The sequence below is a fragment of the Mirounga leonina genome, unplaced genomic scaffold (assembly GCF_011800145.1).
Source record: "Mirounga leonina isolate KUSES-001 unplaced genomic scaffold, KU_Mleo_1.0 Mir_95, whole genome shotgun sequence".
NCBI classification, from domain to species: Eukaryota; Metazoa; Chordata; class Mammalia; order Carnivora; family Phocidae; genus Mirounga; species Mirounga leonina.
The window spans coordinates 8403831-8422081 of NW_023270865.1; the positions used below are offsets into that span (position 1 = coordinate 8403831).

Consider the following 18251-nt stretch of genomic DNA (forward strand, 5'->3'; position numbering starts at 1 on the left):
CATCCCTGGAACTTTGTTTTTTAAATTTCCAGCCCAGCCATAAAGAGGAAAAAAATTTCTGCCCTGGGTAAGCTGATTCAATTAAGGCTGATTTATGTTCCTAAAAGGAGATCAATACGGTAATGTAACTAGCTTCTCCCTCTTATGAAATCCCAATAATCTGCTAAATAACCAGGGATAGTGTTCTCTTTTCAGTACCAAATATTCTATTAAGAGTCTGAACCCATGATAGTGCTAAACTTCTGAATTTGTTGATTAACATCTCTATTCATATTAAATATTAATATTTTTTATTATTATATTACAAGTTCTCCTGCTTTAGAAGTACAGTCTGCAATTAAGTGGTTTTCTGTTGCATGACTGTTTTCCCATTGAATTCCCTTATCAAATTCCCCTCGTTTTCTTTTGATTGGTAAAGAAAAGTCACATTTTCAAACCAAACTCTTCCAAATGTAATTTCACCTTTCAGAAGCATTTTAGCATCCTGTAGTGTCACAGGACCACAATGTGCTAAAATCCTACAGCTGTAAAATGAGTAATACGTTGCAAGGAATTTCACACAGATTACCCAAGATTTTGAAATTTGTTTCTGAATTCGTTTATGATACCATGTTATTTACTACAGTGTCTCATTCTCATGGTAAGAGGGCAGAAAGTACCCAAAATTTTTGCTTACTCAGTCTCATTTTAACTGACAGTTTACTATAATAAGAACGTTCAAAATATTCAGAAACGGTGTCGCTTTTGCTGCACACCTCACATTATTCTCTCTAGTGTGGAACTTTATCTGAACTACCACGTTCATCCAGGACTGTGGTTGGTGACTACAACAGTATTCATGAAGCAACTGGGCAGCTTTACCACAAGGCCCTTCACGTGCTCGGTTCTGTTGCGGTGGACATAGGACTTCAGGGCCCGCTGTTTAAATTCAGATCTTGTTGCAGGATTATGTATTTTTGTTTTCAAAATCCATTTTAAAAAGTTGTATCTGTAATAGGAGGACTAGAGAAGAACTCCCTTGGGTCGTTGCACCAGTAAATCAGTTTAGTAAATAAAATTTTTAATGAACATAATGGCAGCTATTGCATATCTAAAGTGTTTGTGTTTTGAAAATGTAAGTCAGGTTAGTGCAAAGACTGAATTTTATTGCAAGTGTTTATGCAATGCTGAAAATATTAATGGCCAAGCAAGAGAAGTTCCCAGGGGAAAAGCATTTAGATATACTTTCGTTGTAGGAACAAATAAAGAAGGTCAAGCTCACGTAAAAGTGATGTAGGGGAAGCATTCATTCAACCAACAGCAACATGTGTACCTGTCCACATAACTCTCAAACCATCTTGAGATCAGTAATTCTCAATGAAAAAACAGACCTTTAAGAATGAACCCTTTTGAACACAGAAAGGTGTTTTTTTTTGTTTGTGTGTGTGTGTGTGTGTGTGTGTTTGGGTAATGTTATCAAATATGTCTTCACCATGTGCAAATGGCATTTAGAAATGCCTTCTGGGCAACAGAATGTGACTCTGTTAGATCACAAGCATGACATGTCTGAGAGGAAGGATGCCACAGATCTTATTCTGAGACTCCTGCATGTTCTCTAGTGACAGGGCTGTGTAAACATCCCACAGAGGAGGGGAGATGCACAAGAATGGGGGTTCAAATGAAACTGCCTATACCCCTGTTTTTTCAACAATGATGATGATTGAGAAGTGCAGGCAGGGCGGGCTCAGTGATTCTTTATTCAATGTCAGAAAATAAAAGTAGTTTAATTGTTTTTCATCCTCACTTATTAGATCCCAAATCAGAAAGCCTTTCCTTTAATATATCCCTCCCTTTTTTTCTTCTTTAAAAATATGGTGCCTCGTGGGGAGAGGGAGTTACATCTCATATTTTTCCTTTGGAGCCAGAAAACATGTCATTCTGGGGATATGACACACAGCCTGGAGGGACCATGCTGATATAAACCCTTTCAGTCTTGCAAATAAAAGGCATAGCTTTTGTTGAAGCCCTGGGTAGTAAGGTAACGGGAGTGCCATTGGTTTTTACTATGATATCAAGTGTTTTATTTTGTAACATAAATTGAATATATTAGCAAATCTCTGTCCCTTGACAATGGAGAATGTTGCTTTTCTTGAATCTGGATTCAGACTACATAATGCCGGAGAATTGTTGTTCATTGTCAGTGGTGTATGAGTGTATGGAAAGCATTTGTCTGCTGGAAGCTAAGAGTTGAGCCCAGATTATGTGAGAGGTGTGACCTTGACTCTCATAAGATAATATTTCTGGTTGTGGATTTGTGTTCTTTTTCTGCTTCCTGATGGTAGATGATGACCACAAGAGTAGCCTTGGAAATCAATGTTGAAGACGGCAGAACAGCTGTGAGCGTTGGTGAAGTAATTCAGGGAGGGGAGCTTCCCTCCTCACACCTGCCCTTATCTGTTACATCAGAGAAAATAACTTCTGTCTTCTATCTTGTTTTAGTCCTTGCATATTTGGGGTCTCTTTGCTACAGTCACTAGCATTATATATACACCCTTGTGTATATATTCCTATCATAGCTTCTATAATGGTTTTTGAACTTTTCGTTTTCATGTTTTTGTATTGGAAGGTACCAGGGGGAAGGTACCAAGTCAAACTCAGCTTCTTATGGCAATTGTCTTCCAGCTTACAGCTCACAGTTGGAGATGAAAACATGTTTAGCTGATGAAAGATAAGATCAGGTTGATTTCTAGAATCCATGCTTATTATTTAAGAAAGCATTCTCCAACTGAAATGAACTATATAAAAAGGATCAAAGCCACTGAGATTTTTTATAGGGCCAGCAAGTTCTAACCACTCCTACAAAAATGCTGTTAGGGCTCAGAAGTGATCACATGCTCTTTGACTAGTCTCTCCTAAAGCCAAACTAGTCCTTTAATCTGTGGTCCCCGTGTGTGGGGTTGGAACCCAATGTAGAGCCTACAAATACTTGCTTGTCCTCAGGACTGGAAGAAGAGAATACTGAGTGGCATGTCCTGAGCCCCATAGCTCTGATTGTGCTGGGACAGTTAACCTGAAGTTTTTATGTTCGAATCCCCTCTGCCCCAACTGCTCAGGTAATTAATAATGCCAGTTCCCAGATTAGCCCATGTCTTAACCTGAGCTCAAATGGGGATTTTTTTTTTTTTTTTTTTACTGATTGTTTTACAACTGTTATAGGTATAATACGTGCCCCAGGGGTTCCTTTAAGAACAGATTGTGCCTGCTAGACACCAAACCAGAATCAACTTTATATGTAATGGGGCCCAGCAGATTCAGTATGTTGCCTCACTGTCCTATCTCTGGCATAGTTGCTGGTGAGAAATCAGCTGTCACTCTTCCCTTTGTATGTAGAAGTCTTTTTTTCTCCAGCTGCTTTAATACATATGTATATATATGTATATGTACATAATATATACAATATTTTTTAGTACAGTTGACATACAATGTTACTTTCTGGCTGATTTTAAGATGTTCTCTTTACTACCGATATTGAGCACTGTGACTATGATGTACCTTAGTGCAGCTTCTTCATGCTTCTTCTGTTTGGGTTTCCTTGAGCTGCTTGGGTTTGTGAGTTTATGGTTTTCATTACATTTGGGAAATTTTCAACTATTAAGACTCCAAATATTTTTTTTTTCTGTTCTCTTTCTCCTTTCTCTCTCCTTTCTTTTGGGGATTCAAATTACACGTATATCAGGCCACTTGAGATTCACTGATAATTTGTGGTTTCTTCTTTTTTCTCTGTGTTTCATTTTGGGTAGTTTCTATCCAGTTCATTAATCTTTTCTTCTGCAATGTCTAACCTGCTACTAATCTCATCCCATATGTTTTTCATTTCAGACATTGTATTTATAACTCCAGAAGTTTTATTTGAGTCTTACTTAATTTTCCATGTTCTAATTAACTTTTGAACACAAGAAATACAGTTATAGCAACCACTTGTCTGCTAATGTTAACATCTGTGTCAGTTCTGAGTTGATTTTGAATGATTAATTTTTCTCCTCATCATGAATTACATTTTCTTTTCAATTGGCTTGTAAGGTTCTTTTCAAGTAGATGTCAGACATTCTTAATTTTAATCTGTTGGGTGCTGCATATTTTTTGTATTCCTTTAGATATTTTTAAGCTTTGTTCTAGAATTCAGTTAATTTACTTGGAAATGATCGCTATTTTTGGATCTTACTTCTAAGATTTGATAGGAAAGACTGGATCATATTTGGTCCAGGGCTAATTATATGCTTAGTACTGGGAGGCAAGACCCTCCTGAGCACTCTTCCCAGTGGCCCATGAATTATGAGGTTTACCTGTCTGGTTCTCGGGAAGTCACACTATACCCATCCTTACATGAGTGCCAAGTTTCATTTTCTCTAATTGCAGGAGGCTCTTTCCTCAGACATGGGCATTTCCCTCACATGCATGCACTCCGATAGGTCCCTGCAGAATATTTGAGGAGGATCCTCTGCAGATCTCTAGGGTTCTCTCTCTGTGTGGTTTTCTCCTCGCTGCTATTCTGTCCTATGAACTCTAGTCACCTTTGTCTCCCCAGATTCCCAGCCCCATCTCCTTATCTCAGAGTCTGCTGAGCTCATCTGGGGTTTCCAGTCCTGCTGCCATGGTGGGCAAACTCACTCAAGGCAGTGAGCTGAGGCAATCAGAGAACCCATCTTGCTTGTTTCCTGCCTCTCAGAGATCACTGTCCTTACTGACTAATGCTTGGTGTCTTAAAAACCACTGCTTCTTATATTTCTCTAGGTTATTTTATTGTTGTTATTATTCTGCCTTAAAGGGAGGTAAATCTGGACCTTGTTACTCCATCTTGGCATCTTGGCTTGAAGTAGGAGTCCCTCAGGTTTAGCTGTTTCTAAAGCTTCAGAATAGAGTTCAAGAACTCAGAGCTTTGGAAATCAGATTATTCGATGACAATGATGAAAGTAAAGCCAAACTAACCCAAACCAGGTTTACTCTATAGTCGATTTGGATGCATACGGCATTTATGGCATAGGTGCCGTCCTCGCTATCAGGACTACTTACTGGGGTCTTGTGGGGAAGAAATCACTAAGTCATGTGTGACTGGGGCCACTGACTTGGTTATGACCTGGATCCTCTCCATTTCTTCCTTCTTAGGTTGGGCCCATCCTTGTCCTGCCTCAGGCTGGTCATCATGTCCAACTGGGTGTGTTGTCTCTAGGAGCCTACTGATTGGGTGGGGTCCTAAGATAACCTCTGTGTTTATTCTGACCCAATTCTGAACCCACCTAGGGATCATGCTTCAGGGCTCATTTTCACCATACTCTTTCAAAACTTTGTTTCTTTTTATTTAAACCTTAGGTTTTACATCACACCATTAGCTAGAACAAAGACAACTGTCAAACCATGATTTCTACTTTTATTTGTTGCATTCCACTGATGCCCTGGTTCACTTCTACATGATACTCCAACTGCTATGCTATGTTAAATTCATTGTCCTTCTCAAGGCTGTTGCCCTGACTCTAGTCTCAAATTTCCCAGTTCTCTTATTTTTTATTCATATTGGCCACATGGCCAGAGATTCTGTTTCCTTCTTCACTACATCTATGTTGCTATCATGTTACCTCATTAAATATCAACCGCTTAATATCCAAATGTCCTTTTATTCTATCTTATTTTAAAAGTAAATGTGCAAAGAATAGATTCTTTGAAATTGGTTACATTTTTAGGGGAAAATGGACTGTACAAAGATACTTAAAATATGTGACTTAATAATAAGTATGTATTTATTTCTATAGTTCAATCCCTAGGTTTTCACAAAATTCAACTACAATAGAAATAACCCATAAATGGGAGTTGAAAGAGCATTCATTCACATTTTGGAAATCTTCAAACTACTATATCCAATTGTTTTAATATTCTGTGACAAACAAAATAATTGTACTGTAAATGAGAAAAAAAAGTAACTGAAGTCCATGTTGGCCATGAAAAAAATTCACTACTTTGCTTCTGCCATAATACCATTATGTTTTTCTGATGCTCATAAACCAAGTAATGAGTCTCTTAAAGTTTAAAAAGTATTTAAGACCATTATGAAGATCTAGTTTACTAGTCAATTTGTTGCAAGAAGAGTGTGCATGATCTTCCTATAAAGAGAAGTTATTGTTTCAGATGATGAGGTCTATAAAAAGCTGCCTCCATGTAAAATTCTGGTGTTTTACCTTCAGATTTGTGCTTTTGTTTGGGTCATAAAAAGTTAAGGACACTAAAAAAAATGCCACTAAATTTCAACAGTTGCTATAAAAATACATTCTTAGTACTCTAGATTTCAAATGATAGCACTGTCCACATGAAACTTGATGCTTTTATGTGTCTTAAATCAATCTCTCAATCATTCAAGATTTTTTTCTTAAATAAAATCTGGTTTTTTTTTAAAGAAAGATTTCTGTTTGGTTTTTGTACAAGTTATTTTCAATCTTTAAAAAAATTATAACAATTTATCAGTGTTTGGCTTAATGATAACCTTCTTAAATCATTCCTATGGATTGTCTATTTTCCCTTTTCATGTATTTCCTTACCACTTAATATGGCATGTTAATAAAGTATACAATAAATGATGATAATGTGATTGACTATTATGCATGCTTGTGCATTTGTATTTTGATCAGAAAACTCTTATGTAAGTATATTTATATTTATATATTTATACCTACACACAAATTTCTTTAGCAGCCCCTTGCCTTGCCTGAGGACTATCTTACTTTTCTAGAGTTAATTAGGATGGTGAATGTTTCTTATAAAGTAAGATTGACAAAACTCTTGGCCCTACGTAATGACAACCCATTGGCCTACGGCATCCTGCTTCCATCTTTGCATCTAGTGCCATGATTGATCTGAAAGCTGTGACATGAAGCAGCCACAGTCTTTTCCGTCTAAAGATGACACATCTGAGACAATGAGGTGCTATAATTTGCTCAGGGTCACAGAGCTCGGGAAAGGTAGAGACTAGGTTTGAATTGAGATTTGAATCAAAGCCTCTTAAATTTAGAGGGCGATAAGATCTAAGGGTTAGTTCAAGGAAGTGATTTCCATTATTATCTCTTTCCTTTCCTTCCAAGGCCCTATTCTGGAATTCTGCCTGATGTGATTCTGTTTTTGAAGCTTTTCTCTGGTTGAAAGCAAGAGATAACCTTCATTTCAAGCCTAACCCAACCTGAATTCTTTCAGTACAACAGTAGGGACACCTATGGACAGACAGGAAAGGGACAATGATGTTCATTCCTAAGACTCTCAAAAGAAGGGATGGGCCTGTGCATACATAGCAGCCAGCTCCTGGGAAGGGTTGTTAAAGGCCGGGCCCCAAGAGCTGGGATGTCCCAGCTGAGAAAGAAGGCAGTGCTGTAGCTGGGACCGTAGCAGTGGAAACAGAATGACAACTGAGAGGTGACATGAAGGCAGATGTTGGAGGCTTTAACAAGAAGGGAGGATGATTGTATGACAATGCTGAGGACAGTATGTGCGGTGCCTATGGTACTGAACTGAGAATTCTCTGCAGCCATGTGTCTTATTAACATTGTTTTGAAGAAAGTGAATGCTAGAGAGTGATTTAGGTGTATCCCAAACCCCAGGCTTTGAATTAAATGACTGAAAAATGGATGGCAGAGGCCCAAACTTCCTCTCTTGATATTTTCTCCATATGCCCTGATTCTAGGTGGTTACACTTTTTTATGCGGTAAGACAAGTTAGCTCATGTAATGGTGAGTGACCAAACTCAAAAATTCTTTGCTATGGTGAATCCTTTTCTACCCAAAATGAGGGTCATGGAAATTTTCTGTGAAAACCAATCAGGGATAGTGTGTGCTTATAAGAACTCAGAGGAAAAGGCCCTCCTAATCTCCTTCCCCATTGTACTTTTGCTTTACTTTAACATTCTGGTCAAAGAGACCCAGGAATACTATTCTTCTCTGTAAGCCCACAGGTTAAAAATGAAAGAAGTTCTTTTCCTTCGGGGACAGGACCAACTACAACATTAGAGGGATTCACATGGGTTTTGATACAAGCTGCTTGGGTATTAGCTCCCCTAACAGTCAACAACAGAGCTTTGAAAAGCGTCAACATATCACAATCACCCCTGAAAACAAAATAGCTCAGCTACACACATCGAATGGATTGAAATATCACAACATTTTCAATGACTATACTTATATCTATTCATCTGTATTTTGTAGTGATTTTCAAGGACCCCTGAGCCCTTGAAAATTTCTAAAAGGAATACCTGCTACGTCCAAAAGTCCAACGTTAACTGGTCTTTCCCTAACATTCTCAAAACCTGTATCGGGATTGCCTATCTCAAAACTAGACTTCTATTCCTTCCTAAGGACGTGCTCATAATTCCAGATCTCTTCTTTATGGTAATGAACTAGTCATACCTTCCAGCTCCCTGCAGCCAAGTTCTGCAGGGCGCCTGCTGCCCCTTCCAGCGTGTCTGCGTTTGAGCACTCAGAGAGCAGTGTGAGGTAGGGTTTGACTATTGATGGGTGCCACAGCATCTGGATCCCTTTTGGTGGTTCTGCACAGTCTGGAAGAGGTCCTACTCCATCCCACTGGTGGAAGAAAAATAAGAGAGTAAACATCTTTAACATCATTACACTTCCCAGCTTTGCCTTCTGCAAATGTTGTAGACAAAAACAAAAGCAGGGGGTTATAACATTTGGTGAACATCTATTGCATATAGAGAAATGCCTTACTAGGCCAAAAACAGGATAGCCACTCCTGCCCACGCAGAGCTTATGATGGAAAGTGGAGGGTGACTGAGCGTGTACATGAGTGAAAGTAATTGACAGGAGAATGCATAAGCTCTCTAAGAATGGTGCCAGCACATTGCTATAAAAAGGAAGAAAAAATATATTAATTTTGATGGGCAGAATGGAAGAGGGTTAAAGATCAAGGCAGCATGTCTTACAGTTAGCATTCTACTAGCATAACACAGTACAGATTAATAATCAAACACGCGCACTTCTTAAGCCTAAGTGCCAACGGATACATCCTTATGTAACTTATAAAATACATATTTGTTTGCTTTTGAATTCTATCACTGTGTTATAGGCATCAAACAGTTGTCAGTATTACCACAGAAGAGAAAATTGCTATGGTTTATTAGATGCATTGACCTAGCTAAAGGCAAATTAGGTCTTACAGTGATTCAGATAGTTCAGTTTGCTTTGAATTGGATCTAATGAATAATAGGAGAATGTGTAATTAAAAATTAATGCAAATAATTTAAAAACTATCGCTTATTGTGCAAGGGAGTTATCAGCAGACCATTAAAAATGATAGTTATGAAGACCGTGTAGCAACGTGGACAAATGATTATGATAAAAAGTGAAATGAACAAAGCAGGATGCAAAGTAGTAAGGGGTTTGTGCTTTATACCATGTAAAATGCACGAGGAAAACATGTATGATCATAAAATCTTCTTAACAAAATGTTTATGTCTTTCATTTTTTCTACACTTCAAATTTTCTGTTACTCTTATATTTTTAAAAATGTTAAAAATTGTAATAGTGATTCTGATCTTTGATCACACACAGCCTTTGTCTTTTGGGAAAAATGAAACCAACAAATGTAATGAGGGTAGAAATGAAGCAAACTTATGTGTTTAGAAAAAAATACTCCAATATTCACCTCTGAGAGAAATCATAGTAGCACAGAATAATCCTGTATAATTTCAGGGTGAGAGCAGCAAGTTACGTAACTGCTTATTTGTGTCTGTTAATGGTTACTTAAAATATAGTCTAAATGACATGTACTAAACTTTACTGCAGATATTCATGTACATACATATACGTGGGTGTGTGTATATGTATATATGTGTGTGTATACATATATACACACACATATATGTATAAATACAAAAATCACAGCTATATTTCAAAATCTGTTTCTTAGTTCTGAAAATTTTACTGCAAAATAGGCTTACTTCTTATCTTTGTAACATAAAAATGGAAATGTTGATGGTGAAAATGTAAAGTTACTTAAGTATCACAAGTCATTTCAAGAATTTCATTATTTTCCAAAAGAAAAATTAAAAACTCATGTCTTATTTTTCTCATTTATGATACAGCTTAGTTTAAGTGAAGGCCAAAGCTCAGAGATGAATATCTAATGGATGGATGTTGGACATCCCACGGAAGATAATTTTCTATGACAGTGTCACTCAATTTTAACTCCATAACAAGGACACTCGCGGTGGTGGGGGGGGGGGAACCTGCTTGTTCTTTGAACCAAAGCCACTTCTAAACCGTTCCGAAATGACTTTGCACATGTGCAAGCGTGAAACCAGCACATCTCTTTTAAATACAAAAAATAACAAAATGGGAAGTGAACAGTCTTGTCACATTGCTCCCTGCTCATGCTTTGAGACGGGCTCATTATACTGGATAAAGCAGGGCTAATACTGGCTTGTCCAGGGAAACCAGCTTGGGGCGCTGAATCTTTCTGTTGGCACAACAGGAAATGGGAAAGTCTTTTTTTTTTTTTTTTTAAGATTTTATAATTTATTTATTTATTTATTTATTTATTTATTTATTTATTTGACAGAGAGAGAAAGCACGAGCATGAGCAGGGGGAGGGGCAGAGGGAGAAGCAGACTCCCCACTGAGCAGGGAGCCCCATGCGGTACTCGATCCCAGGACCCCGGGGTCATGACCTGAGCCAAAGGCAGACGCTTAACTGACTGAGCCACCCAGGCGCCCTGGAAATGGGAAATTATTTCATGTGTTTCTTTTCCATTGTTTATCTTGTCATCTCCTTTAAACTTTTAAGCTATTGCTTTCATATAAAGATGTGATAATATTCAGAAAAATCAGACTATGCAACTTAGAACTCAAGAGGGATGGCGTTTCCGTCTCCTGCAGGGCGAGCTACCACAACAGCATGAGGCTCACAGAAGCAGTATTTACATGCTCATTACAAAATGTGAGGGCCAGCCAAACTCGAAGAGCAGCAAGAAGCAGCTGTGTATCATTTGCTGGGTTTCATCTTGTTCTCCTTTCCTAACTTCTGCCCAATAAAATAGGATAAATGGCTATATCAGTACACAATTTTCTTCTGCTCTGACATGTGATCTATGTAGCTCTTAAATACCTTTTATTACAATCCTTTCTTAATGGCTACAGAGAGAATCTGAAGGAAATAAAAGGAAAACTGATGTGAATACAGATAATCTTTGATGGCAACTAGAAATGGAGTTCAAAGGGGATTCTCTGCTATTTCAGAACGTTGATGGCACCTTGGTATGTCAATATTGGAGAAAAAGAGTTATTTCAAAGCCAGTCAATGTATCTGGCCTTTATCTGGGTACATTATTTCAAACTTTTATTGAGTTAGTAGGGTAAGAATTATCAATTGTCCATGAAAAATAGATTTTCACCACCTATAAAAAGACCAGAAGTCTTCTTGAAGAGAGTGTTAGCATGCTCAACATTATGTTGCCTGGAAAATCAACATCAATAGGACCACAGGGTGAAGGTGACAACAGGATCTGACTTAGGTGGTGAAAATTCTGCACATGCAAACTTTTAGTGCTAAGCTTCTTCTAGAGTAAGGATCCATGAGAAGTCACGGGATATGCAACTTTTTCAGCAAAGTGGACATACGCTGTTTATAAATGTAAATGTGAGACACATGTATCCTAAAATTTGAAATGAAGGGACCAGAGCTTTCTCATTTCCATCTTGTAAGGGCACAGCAAGAAGAGGTCATCTGTGAAACAGGAAGAGAGCTCTCAACAGACACTGAATCTGTTGGCACCTTGATCTTGGACTTCCAGCCTCCAGAACTGGGAGAAATAAATGTCTGTTGTTTAAACCTCCCAGCCTGTCGTGCTTTGTTATGGTAGCCTGAGCAAACGAAGCAGTAATCACAGTAAGCACTAAGTAAATTCGGTGTAGTAGGGTCCTCGAGCTACTCCACGACCTTTCTGCCATGGAGCTCTCTCTCTTGGGCAGGCTGTCAGCAAAGCAAGGAGAGAGTCTGGGAAGATTATGTTGACAGTCAATCATAGAGCAAATCAATTGATTTTGTCACCCCAAATAGTGCCATACTCAATAACATACTATTAGCACTTTTCTTTCCTGGTCTTAAATGTATAACTGTATGACTAACACCAATAAAACAAATCAGTCAACAGTTTGTATCATTCACTTTCTAAAACTGTATTGAATTGAAAATAGGTATATTCTCTGTTCAAGAAGGAAATGCTCAAAGCTTTTTGGAAAGGAAGAGGATACAAGCCTCCATGTTGGAAGCCTAGGAGCTGCCAAATTCTGGACATGACGCTTTCTGCTTTGGTCAGAGTCAGGGGGGAGAGAGATGCTGGCCACGGGTAAGAAATGTCTGCTTGGGAGGAAAGTTACACATGTGTGGGACTGTGTTTAATGTGTGGCTAAAAAAAAAAAAAAAAAAAAAAACCCAACTAGAAAAAAGTCTTCTTTGGACTTGTTTTTATTTCTTTTGCTTCCCCACACAGGTTACATTCTATGTAAAAGATTTCTTGGTTGGCTTGAGGATGGAAGAGTGGAAGCCATTTTTCTCCTTATATGAAGAGAAAGATGTAAGTTAGGGACAAAAATCAGAAAGTTCCCAAACCAGAAAGTAAAGATGCCCATACACCAAGAGACTTGGTAAACATGGGCTTCTTTTGGGGATGGTGGCTCTCGGAGTGCTTGAATTATTGCACTCATAAAAGCCCCTACTAGTGAGAAGAATTAACAAGAGACTCTCAGCTCTTCCCCTGCACTGGGTTTACACCTCCGCCCCTGGGCTGGGTACCACGGAGATGCAGAGAAGGAGTGTTCCCCAAATCCAGGGGAAGGATCTACAGCCCAGAGGTGCTGAGCGACCCAGGCTTCTCTCACTGAAGTCACAGCCATGCAAGCCATGTAAGAAGAGCTTCTCTGGCTCAGCTGTGTCTTCAGAACACACTGCCCATATTTCTCTACCAGTGAGGGGACATCACTGTCATTATCCCATGTGCAGGCTGTTCGTTTTTAAGGGGTTTTGGTGAAATAAACAACAGACCAAGGAAACTGAAAGACAAAAGGTGTGGATCTGGGATCAGGGACACATTCACCTTTAAAATCCCACTCTTCCCTCCCAGCTGAAGTTGCATCTCGCACCATGTCAGAAGAGAAGATGGTTTGAAGATGGGAATAGTCAAGAATGTTTTCTCACACAGGGCTTGGTTTAATCAGGGTGCAGTCCGTACTACATCCTTTAAAAAGCAACAACATACACACAAGTCCATCCTGTCTGCCATCTTGACTTGGCTTGGTTTGAACAGCGGAGATTTTCCTTTTACAGAGTTTCATTATCACTTCCAGCTTTTTTGAGGATGAGGGAAAGGGAGGCAGGGAATAAAAGTGATGAAGACCCTCTGAGCAGCTATAAAAAGCCAGGAGTGAGATGATTCTTGTGTTGACTCTTGGGAATTTTGAAGAAGAGGGTAGCTCAGGTGTGTAAGTCCCCTAGGCGCTATTTAGAGGACGTCAACAACAAGGGGGCTGAGCCCTTGCAAAGAGGGGACAGAGGTGGTGGCCAACGAGCTGTATTTATGTGGCACACATTGTCTCTAGGCTCTCCTTGAAGAAGATATGAAGGGTTTTGCATTTGAGAGATTGTAAACCTGTGTTAAAGAGGCAGGATATATTTTCTGAATCAAGGATCAGAATAAAAGAGATTCAGGGAAAGCCTTGCTGATTCATCTCTGTGGGTGTGGAGCCAAGGGGCACACATCCCTCAGGAAGAGGTGGGAGGGAGGCCAGTGACGCTGCCTACCCTAGGGACTGGCACAATGAGGCCACTGTGCTGTGCCCCACAGACTAGTGTAACCAAGGCTGGTCCATACCACCAGGCTTGCCTGCCCTTTCTCCCAGTCATTGCAATGGAACCAACCAGAACACCACTAACATCCCTCTAGAACTCTCTCTGTTCCTAACTTCTCATCCACATCTCAGGAAACTCGGTCCAGGAATCTCTCCATTACCTACCTTTTACTTATTTTTTCCATTACCTACCTTTTAAAGGAGCTCTGTCCTTGACATGCCAACCCCCCTCAGGTAATCCCATAGTCTTGTTTGTTTATATCTTTGATGATACATCCTTCAAAGCCAGGCTAATACAGTGAATCTCTACTGAAGGGATTTTATCATCCAAGGTGACAACCAGCAATGTTGGAGACATTGTTGACTGTCACAACTGGGGGAGGGTACTATCAGCATCTACTGGGTAGAAGGCAGGAATGCTGATAGAATCCTACAATGCACAGGACAGCCCCCACAACAGAGAATTATCCGGCTCAAAATGTCAAGAGTGGCAAGGCTGAGAAACCCTGATCTAGTAGGATAAAACACAGAATATTTTTTTTGAAGATTTATTTATTTATTTTAGAGAGAGAAAGAGAGGAGGAGGTGAGGCAGAGGGAGAGGGAGAGAGAGAATCCCAAGCGGACTCCCCACTGAATGCAGAGCCCCGCGTCGGGCTCGATCCCATGACCCTGGGACCATGACCTGAGCCGAAATCAAGAGTCGGAGGCCTAACCAACAGAGCCGACCAGGCACCGAGTATTTATTGATGGCATGAAGCACTGCATGGTAAAATGTCAGTAAGGAAAGTAAATGGGAAGCCTACATCGGAGTTTTAAGTCTGTAAAGCCACTGAAAGTAAAAGAACAGCATTTTTAGGTGATGGGATATATTTATAGGAGAGGTGCAGCAGTACGAGGAGAATCTCATTCATTCATAGGCAGTGACCAAGGAGAGTCACTGCACAAACAAGGACGACCATGATCTTGCAGGCTTGTGTGACTTGTTGCTTTGAGGACATGAAATATTATGTCTTGAGTCACCAAGCTCCTGGCATATGGTGAGGTGAAGGCACAATGAGGCCAGCCATAAGGAATGAGCAGCAGCTCAAATAAGCAGATGGTTGGTAAAGAAATGGTATTAAGCATCGAAAGAAAAAGCATGTTTACTAATAAAATGGAAGCTGGAAGAAAGGCAACCTGTGATATTAAGAAATGAGAATAAAAAGCACCAAGAATGCCACGAAGGGCAGATCCATCCGTGATGATAAATTGAAATCAGCTGTCACTGCCACCCAGCGTGATTAAGACAAAACCTGGCTTACGTACACAGATTCATTTGGTCTCGAGAGTTCACTTTTAAGAATTTCTCTTTGAAGAGTGATTAAGGGCGTGGGTGAGATTTAGCTACGCAAGTTTATTACAGTTTACATTAGTTAAGAGTTGGAAGCAACCACATTTTCTGATCATCAGGGACTGGTTCACACATCACAGTACACCCCTACGGTGAGATTCCTGGCAGCCCTCTCTTCATTCTGCTGGCGACAATTTGCTGGCAAGGAAAAAGGTCATGCTGAGTCACGGGATTAACTATTGGACAACAACATGCAGAGTAAGACGAGTGGGTGTCACGCCCACACCTGTCTCCCCATCCGTGCTGTGCCAAGGTGGGTGGTGGGGGCGGTCACCGAGGGCAGGTAATCAGGGGCTGCACTGTTGGCAGAGAATTTGCCAACAGTGAAATAAATAAAAGCAAACTTTTCATCACTGTGTGCAGACAACTCTCAACAATTTCAGGAATAAAAGATTCCCCCTCACAGGGACAGAAAGCTCTTTTTGCACCCCCTGAGATATACCACTGTGCCCCCTTTTCCTTAGTTAAAATGCCCTGGGGTCATGGTTGGCCCACAGATATGCTACACTTCCCGCCCCCCTTGCACTTTGGGTTTTAACATGACCCGATACAGACCACGGGGGTTCGGGGGGAGAAGGGCACTCCCTCCCCCCCCGTCTTCTTTGTGCCTTTTCTGCTCCTGGACGATGGACATGAAGAGCCATCATGGACCATGAGAAGGAGGAATTCTCCCAAAGAGGAGAACACGATAGATCTCAGCCTCTGCGGACTACAGATATGGGCTGCCAGCAGCATCGACCTTCACATCAGCGGGAAGGACACTTATCTACTCTCAGGACCCTTACAAACTCTAAGAGTTTGGCTGTCTGACATGCTCCCTAACTCATACTCACATCAATGTAGTCAACCTGTATTTTGAAGGGTTAAACAAAGCTGTGCATAAAAATGGAGAGAGAAGATCTGAAAGGATATCTGCCTGGTATGAACTGCAAAAGTGGTGCTGTCTAGGAGGGGGGTGGTGGAGGTGTGTGCATCCCCCGTCTCGTAGCTTATTCCTATTTTACTCATATATAATTTACATGTTATACACACATGTATGTACATGCATATTTATATTTGCTTATAATTAACATCCATTTTGTCCAAAATAAGGAGAAACTTCTTTAAAATTCCAATCTCCAGTGTGATTTAAACTAGCAAGAAAATTCATTTGTGCACTTTGGGATATTGATCACTATTGAGTGTCAGAGTCACGTTTCTGGGCCAACAGCATCCATATGATGCAGGGTGATGCTCACGAAGAAGTGATACCAGATAGAAAGTCCTGAAAATCCCAGGACACCTTTCAGGCAATGGGATTTCGTGACATCTAATACCATTTATGTGTCATGTGTTAACACCTTCAGGGCATGATCAAAAGTATTGCTTCTCCAAGGGAACTTTGAGACACACCTGTACGCACTTGTTGACATGAAACCCAAGTTCATGATACAGAATGTTTGTTAGGTTTGGTGGTCCTTGCAGATGCAGAATATTGACTAACATAATAAAATGCAGCACTGTCAGGAGAAGCTGGATAGCAGTTTGAACCAAAAATGGAAAAGAGAAGGTCTACAGAATACTCTTGGCTCACAGTGGCTCCTGGAGGCAAAGTGTCATCAAGAAAGAAATGGACAAAGCTGGGACAAGTCACAGCTGTGAACATCTACTCGAAATACCTCCCCAGCTAGTGGTAGAGGCTGCCATGGACCCAAAACTGAGTGTCACTCAGCATAGCTGGTTCTGGGTGTTGGGCTAGAAGTCAATGACAGAAACCAGATTCACCCAGTGCTTCCCCTCAGCAGATTCCCTCTCTGTGGGAGTCAGCTGCTACAGTAGATCAGCACTAGAGGGGAAGTTCAATAAAACCAGGTGAGAGTAGATTAGAGGATGAGTAATTCTTTACTTGGAAGAAGTCTTGAAAGGATGGAGGTGATGTTTTATTTGGTCTTAGAGGATAATCTTCTAAGTAGCAGAAGGGGAGGAGAAGGACGGACAGAGGAAGAGCATGAACAAAATCTCAGAGGCTGGTCCGTGGGACAAAGGATGGGCCAGGAAAGCGTGCAGGTGGACACCCCTGGAGGTTCTGCCAAGACATGTCTATTATCAGGTAAAAATAAGAGGGCATTAAATCATGTTATGCAGAATCCCATTACTATTGTTCTTGTGTCTAAAATATCATGGTGATATCATAAATGAAACTTCCTGCCGTTCCATGCATTTGGCATCTACAACGTAAGCAAGAGGTGGAAAAGAGCAATAATGCCCACTCTTAAATTGACCACAACTCACTAAACTGTGAAACAAAGATGATCGGGAGAGAGAAAGTCTACCATATGAAAATATCAGAAGAGAATCATCTTTGAATTCTGGTAGGTTAAATGTCCTCACCCATGTGGACACATATATATCCACATGAACTAAAAAATTCACAAGCGATATTCAAGCAGAAAAGAGAAGTTCTGAGTTCTAGGGCATCTCACTTGTCTTGCTTTGTTCTTTCTTTTTTTCTCAGCAGTTTCTCTGCACTGTCAAGTTCACACTGAGGGGTCTGGAAGGCTCAGGTCAGCTCTGGCCAGCAGCCAGTATTCTTTACCTCAAATCCACTTTTGAGTACCACCAATCCCAGGATATCATCCCAGGAACCTTGGCCATGTCCCAAATTGAAAAACACAAGATACTTATTTCTACAAAAGGTGGAAAAGTAAATACAGCAATTTTGTCTACTTGCATTTCCCTGGACCCCAAACTTCTGGTTGCTGTCTCTGTCCCCACTGTGCCCAGTGACTGAAACAGAGCCTGCTAGAAGTTGGTGGAGCCCCTGACAGGTGAGATGCGCCTCTTGGCACGTGCCATGTAGACTGTTTGGTGGGGCGGGGGTAGGGTTCTGCCTGAAAAGGGCTAGAGAGACCAGCAATTTCTTATAATTTGGCAACAGGCACTGAACGCGGAGTCAGAAATTAATAAATTTGCAAAGCCATTTTGGATCAGAATATGATGCCCAGAAATGTT

At 40.4% G+C, this 18251-nt stretch overlaps 1 protein-coding gene across 2 annotated transcripts in view; it reads right to left on the reverse strand.

The window, feature by feature from the left end:
• CTNND2 (catenin delta 2) overlaps positions 1-18251 on the reverse strand; it is an 893404-nt gene that overhangs the window by 108258 nt on the left and 766895 nt on the right. For both annotated transcript variants that reach the window (XM_034998887.1, XM_034998886.1), the window contains exon 15: positions 8415-8588. In XM_034998887.1, coding sequence (XP_034854778.1) covers positions 8415-8588 — 174 coding nt within the window. The remainder of the gene's footprint in view (positions 1-8414; positions 8589-18251) is intronic.